The sequence below is a fragment of the Arachis ipaensis genome, chromosome B08 (genome assembly GCF_000816755.2).
Source record: "Arachis ipaensis cultivar K30076 chromosome B08, Araip1.1, whole genome shotgun sequence".
NCBI classification, from domain to species: Eukaryota; Viridiplantae; Streptophyta; class Magnoliopsida; order Fabales; family Fabaceae; genus Arachis; species Arachis ipaensis.
The window spans coordinates 123,563,563-123,569,889 of record NC_029792.2 but is presented as its reverse complement, the minus strand read 5'-3'; the positions used below and the strand labels follow the sequence as shown (position 1 = coordinate 123,569,889).

The following is a 6,327-nucleotide window of genomic DNA, read 5'->3' as shown; positions in this document are numbered from 1 at the left end:
CTAGTGTGGCTCTTTCAAGAGACACAAAGTCCACAACCATCATGAATGCATGTCCTCCACAAGTGTTGTGGTGAAGCCTCTCTGGCCCTCTCTGTGCCATGAAAACTAACCAGGGAAGTTAACGAAAATGGGAACTATATTTGCACAACTATATTCCATGTAAAAATCACACGAGAAGCCATCAGATCATGTGACAAGCTGAATTTCAATTTGGTTTAGAACTGTCCAATTATTATGCAACCCATTAATTGGCAGTGATCCGATAACAAGACAATCAGAATTCACAAGCTTATCCTCTAGCATAGCCCTCTCTTACTTCCATTTGTTCGTGATCCTAGTGCTCATTCAAGAGATTATATTATTAAAAAGGGTTAACCAACAATAATCGAGACGGGATGCCTTTTAGCAAGGTTTTCGCAGTTTTGATTTTTCCCTTTACTTCAGAAGCTGTTACAAGAATTACATCCAATGATCCAAGAACTCAGTCTGTACATCTTATCAAACAAGGCTCTACATATCCATGCTTTTGTTTGCATAATGCATTTCATCTATTGACTATAGGAAAAAAGATTAAATTTTGGGTAGAATATGAACATACACATATACATTAAAATCTAGCTTTCAGGCTATGTTTGGTTGGAGGAGTTAAAATGGTATAACAATGTTCATGAATGAGAGTGTAATTTATAAAAATTACACGTAGAACTCATCCACAAAGATTTTCAATCCACTCTTTATCCCCAGGCAAAACATAACCTAAAGTATTTTGTATTCAACTGGAGGTGATTAGGTATTCTTCTCCAAGACAGAAAGTGCTGGAGTGAGATAGTTATTTGCTTTGTCAGGCAAGTGTGCAACCTAAGCAAACACAAATTAAAAAAAGGGATGAGTTTGCATGAATGCATACCAGATCATAAAGAAGTACTTTTTTTTTCTCATTATATTTCTTTCCAACACACATGATATTAACCATTGTTCACTTACCAGCTCATACAGCTCCTTCCCTTGCTCAGCAACATACTCATAACAAACCTAGGCAAGGTTAAGACTTCAGTTTAGTTTCTTTTGGCTTAAGCCTATTCTTATTCTTTTTAGCATATAGTGTTATACTCACATCAAAACTTTTGTTTCTAGCTGATGAATCATGTAGTGCTTTCACACATATATCAGCCACATCGGCGCAGCTGATGCCCTGGATATGCATTGGAAAAGGTATAGGCTTATGCATTGGAAAACGAAAAATAAACTCAGAAAAATACTTGTATCTGATATTTAATAGAATACACAGACCTGAGATATTCTATTTCCTTGGTCAAATATTAGAGCACGCTGCCCACCAGGCTCCTCCTGTCAGAGAATCTGAATGTTAGACAACAAGAACAGAACAGAAAACTACGATTATGACTCCACAAACTGAATGAATATGCCGAACATCTTTCAACATTACACTTTTTGTTTAAATGCCTATAAATAGACCATTTCGTCTTCAATTCTTTAATTTCAATTTGTTTCTTTACCTAACTTCAGTTCTAACTCCTAAGACACTTATAGTGTTTCCAATGATACAATTAAGCATATGCTAGAAACCCAGAAGCCATTTGGTAAGCTTAACAACTATATCCTCCAATTTGCAACATAGAGTTCACCTCGAGGGGTCCGGGACGAACTATTGTGTATCCAAGACCAGATCTTCTTAAGGAGTCTTCCCCTGCCTGGACACATTCAACAGTGCTCCATAATCAGGTATAAGTCCTCACCCAGGATATATAACTAAATAATTAAAATATAAATAGAGAAGAAGAAAGTCTCAAATAAATCCCAACAAATACTCAAGGGATGGAGCTAACCCTCTTGGCTTTAAGAACCTGCTCCCGTCTAGAAGGTTCAATTCCTAATCCCGAACATGAAACTAGAACAAAATCGGTTTCTTGCCCAGTCTGCAGTGTAACACACAAACAAAAGATTAACACCACACAAAAAGGAATAATCACTGTTAATGCCGAATATATATCATCAAGATGCCTTATTAAGCACATTCAGCTTGCTGGTTTTTCTGCTTTCAAACAATGACATTTATGCTGTGCAAGAATTTTTCACATAGCTAACATGACAACAGACAATAGCATGATACCATGCACAGAACAATTATTTGATTAGGATCGGTATAAACTCATGCAACTAATGTGAAACATACAATTGGGCGCATGTGCACTCGTGTCAGTGAGGGAGCGAGTGTGTAAGAGAGAAGTGAATTTTTGAGAGCACCATACAAAAGTTCCATATTGCGAAAGACAGAAAATTCGAGGCTTTGATAACATTAACTGCTAAGACTAAGACCCATACTGTTGCTGGCATCCTTGCCCACGAATATAACAAGAAAAAGAAATTTGGACATCATTTATCCGGTTCATTCATCTCAAGCAAGAAGTAATAAATAATACGAATAAGCTCTACCATCGGAATCTACAAATAAACAAGCTTTACAATTAGCATACATTGAACATTAGACATGCACACAAATCAACATTATTGTTCATGCTATATAATGAAGAATAAACTGTAGTTCAACACTTACAGGCAAGGCTTTTATATATTCCAATATAAGCTTAAAACTTCTCAAATCCTGTTTCGTTTCAGCATTTACTTCGACAGGCTTCTGAAACAATAATGAATATAAAATGAGCAATGGGTGAAAATATTACCTACTTTGAACAAACAAAAATTAACATGGTAAAAAGACAGACCAGGAATAAAATAGAATTAAAAAAGAAAGGAGGGAAAGCTAGAAGCTTTCTTCATTTCTCTTGTTTGTTGCCTTGTGGTTTCTCACAGCATTAGTCTTTCTCTAAACTAGCTTCTAGCTTTTGGGGAGAGAGTTAGGTTCACAATGTAACAATCTTAACCCCATCCAAAAAATCTTTGTATTTTCTTCTCCGTCTAAAAAATTTCTTCATCTATAGAAAAAGGTTGTAGAATTTATTTAGTTTTGGGACAATATCATGCTTTTTGTCCAATAATGTAATGAACAAGATTGTGATTTGTCAGTGTAAGTACAAGAGAAGGAATCATAATATATGCACAAGAAAGGGATTGTAAATCTATCTACATGAAAAGATGCAGTCAACATGTGTAAATTAAAATTGCTCTTGCCAAAAGGAAACCTGTCTTCTAGGCTCAAAGCGTATAGTCAATGTATGTATAAGGAAAGGGTCCAATGGTGGATCGTCTGGTTGCACAGGCCGGAATGATGAAAATGGTACTCTAACCTGCCACATAAATAAAGATAGTAAACAAAAGCTATAACTTTACCTATCATGACTTAGAATTCAAAGCAGGTTAATAAAAAAAATGTAGAATCAATGGACCATAACTTCATTAGAAGGCAATGATTGTTACCCTACAAAATCCGACTTTTGTACTAATTCTTGCAAAATATAACTTGCTCTGACTTGGATCCGCCAATGGACCAGCCTCGAGAATTAATACATAGGATCTTCCATTTCCACCAACAGAAAGAACCAGACCCTCATATCTAACAACATGACAGATTTTGACTCATTATACATAAATCAAGATATAAGTTTATATCTTCAGAAACACAAAACAAAATAATTATTTATTTGGTGTCCAGTACCTGTCAAGAGTGGAACCTAGAGGTAGAGAAAGCTTTTTGGACAGTTCCACAAATCCTCCTCTAGTGAAGACATACCCTAAAAGTAACAACAAAAGAATATATAGGGTCAAAACTCAAAGGAGAATTTTTGGACTCCCTGTTTACACTAAAAGTAGTAGCGTATGAATCTTCTCTTGTAAGCAATGCAGCCAAAAATCCCAGCTAAAATTATTCATTAAGATCCACCATACCTGAGAAAACAGCCTCTCCATTCTCAGTGAACTCAAACTTAGCATCCATCCCTCCATCATATTTTGTGGCAACTACATCCTGGAAGTAAGTTCCTTGTCGAACTTCCCATCCATCCAATGAAGACGGAGATTTGAATTTGGTAATCACAAGCTTGCTTTTACTGCTTTTACCAGCACGCAACTGGGCCAATTTATTGTTGTAATCCTGAAAATCAAATATAAGCACTGATAAATAAACCACAGTAGAGAAGACATGCTTGCATACAGGCAACACCTTGGCATAAGGGAAGAGATTTTAAGGAATTGAGTCACACCTGAAATGCTTTACAGAGATTATAAACTCCTAGATGATCAACTCTGAAGAGATCACCTGTAATGGTAGAGCGGGCAGTAGCACAATAGATTATTTTATTACAGCCTTCTACAGCAGCCTTGAGGGTTGCCGGATCGCCAACATCCCCAATCACTATCTCAACCGACCTTGGGAGCATGTCCACTACCTCCTGATCTGCTTTCCTTACCAAAGCCTTTAATGCAGAAAAAGAATTAACTGAAGTCATGAAGCAGAGCAAGACCAAAAAATAGGCCAAATCAAATCAAAGTAGACCAATTTATGTCAGACAAAATCTAAAAGCAATTATCAGCAATGATGTTCCACATGAGTGTGTGATTTTATAGATATTGTTCCACATTTTCCTTGTTTTGCCCTCATATTATACATATATACAAACACAAATATTGCCACCTGTTATCTGTTTGTTCGTTTTGGCTCAATACATATATCATACATCACTAGCACTCACTGAATGTAATGGATAACGTTAGATAGCAGATTGTATGAGCTAGAGATATATTATACGTACTCACCTTTGTCATCCACACCAAGCCAACACACCTTTTCTACCATTCGACAGGTGTGTGGGACTCATCTCATGTAGTCAAATATACATTCCAGGTTAATGCTCACTTTGGTTCTTGTAGGAATACGCTTCAGTCATTTTGGTCTATGTAGGCTTTGATTGGTCAAAATAGTCTCTGTATCTAGCAACATGAGTCAAATTAGTCTCTTAACATGAGTTACATTAGTCCTTGAGAGATCTTCAAAAGACTAATTCGACTCATGTTGCTAGATACAGAGACTATTTTGACCCATCAAAGCCTACATAGACCAAATGACTGAAGCGCATTCCTAGCGGGACCAAAGTGAGCATTAACCTTATATATATATATATATGACATAATTGGATGCCCATGGAAGGCAGCTTTACATGCATAAACAAACATTGTGCTGAATGATCTCCCTACTTCACATCATTACTAACACAGACTTCCATGCAGTTGTGAAGTTGGATAGTTAAAAACCGTGACCATTCTCAACTATCAACACGAAAAACAACTGCACGGTGAATTTACACATCCTAACAATCCTAATATATACACATAACATGACTCTAAGTGGAAAAGATTGAGAAACAATGCACCTTGACAAGGTAACCTCTGATCATGAGCTTACGGACCACAATGCGGCCTATGCGACTTGTGGCACCAACAACAAGAACAGTAGTGTTCTGTGCACCGGGAATAACGAACTCGCACATCGGCCCCTCCCTTATGAACAGGGTTTCTTCATCGTCCGTACGACTTGTCCTGGAAATCTGTCCTAACCCCGAGAATTTCCTCCAAACCTCATCGAAAATCTGCCGCGACTTCCTTCCCAGTCCCACCGGATTCACGTCGTCAAGGCTAAGTTGCAATCTGTTATCATCATCCTCGCCTTCTTCGCCGTCGCCGCCGTTGCCGTCGTCACTTTTCTTTCTCCTTTTTCTTTTGCCGCTGTCTTCGGTGCTCTTGGCGGAATCGGAAGGAGGAGAAGCCCGTGGAGCTAGAATCAACCGAGTGTTCCTCTTCGGTCTCAGAGAATTAGAGCACGTGCTGAAATGCGTTTTGGAGAAGGCGTTGATGGAAGGTGCTAGAAGCTCCGAAGAGAATCTAGTGTTTGAGTAGAGAGCAGTGTTAGCGGTTGTTGCCGCCGCGGCGCTACTCATGATTCTTGGATTTCAGGTGCGTGTGTTTGTTTGTTAGTTAGTTAGTTACCGTTTGGGAACCGGAAATTGTTGCGAGAGGGAACAGTGTGATGTACAGCAAAGAGCAATAGATGTTGTTTGGAAGGTGAAGGTTGTGGAGAGGAAGGTAAGAGAATTATGGACCACATGGTATGGGAAAGAAGAAAGGAGGGAAAATGGTGACTTGGGTGCTTCCACGTACACGTCTCTATACTCTTTAGTTGCAGCTCGGACATATGTTTTTTTGGATAAAGATGGTAGGAAACAGCAAATTTTATAATTTATAATTATCAATTAAATATTATCAATATTTTTAATGATTTAAAATTATATTTAATAATATAAAATTATTTTTTATTAATTAAATATTAAATATATTTTAACAAAAATATTGATCCTT

General features: G+C 37.4%; 1 protein-coding gene across 4 annotated transcripts; it reads right to left on the bottom strand.

Moving 5' to 3' along the window:
• On the bottom strand, window positions 388-6,145 carry LOC107612804. Of its 4 annotated transcripts, XM_016314554.2 has the most exons (13): window positions 5,346-6,142; window positions 4,179-4,391; window positions 3,865-4,069; window positions 3,635-3,710; window positions 3,397-3,532; window positions 3,162-3,266; window positions 2,576-2,656; window positions 1,848-1,937; window positions 1,647-1,712; window positions 1,291-1,347; window positions 1,115-1,192; window positions 985-1,032; window positions 388-858 (listed from the first exon to the last, which is right to left on the bottom strand). In XM_016314554.2, exons 1-13 carry the CDS (start codon window positions 5,907-5,909, stop codon window positions 787-789), a joined length of 1,791 nt encoding a protein of 596 aa, XP_016170040.1. In that variant the 5' UTR covers window positions 5,910-6,142; the 3' UTR covers window positions 388-786. The 4 variants fall into 4 exon arrangements, with proteins under 4 accessions (XP_016170040.1, XP_020965662.1, XP_020965663.1 ...); XM_021110003.1 differs by lacking the exon at window positions 3,162-3,266 and having other exon boundaries at window positions 5,346-6,143; XM_016314555.2 differs by lacking the exons at window positions 388-858; window positions 985-1,032; window positions 1,115-1,192; ... (1 more) ...; window positions 1,647-1,712; window positions 1,848-1,937 and adding an exon at window positions 2,024-2,321 and having other exon boundaries at window positions 5,346-6,144.

Bases quoted from the DNA above. Each gene is read 5' to 3' on its own strand.
- LOC107612804 (XM_016314554.2), bottom strand. From the start codon at position 5,909: ATGAGTAGCGCCGCGGCGGCAACAACCGCTAACACTGCTCTCTACTCA. The intron at 4,070-4,178 runs GTGTGACTCAAT...TTTGATTTTCAG, and splicing joins ATCTCTGTAAAGCATTTCAG to GATTACAACAATAAATTGGC. The intron at 859-984 runs GTAAGTGAACAA...GTGTTTGCTTAG, and splicing joins GGAAGGAGCTGTATGAGCTG to GTTGCACACTTGCCTGACAA.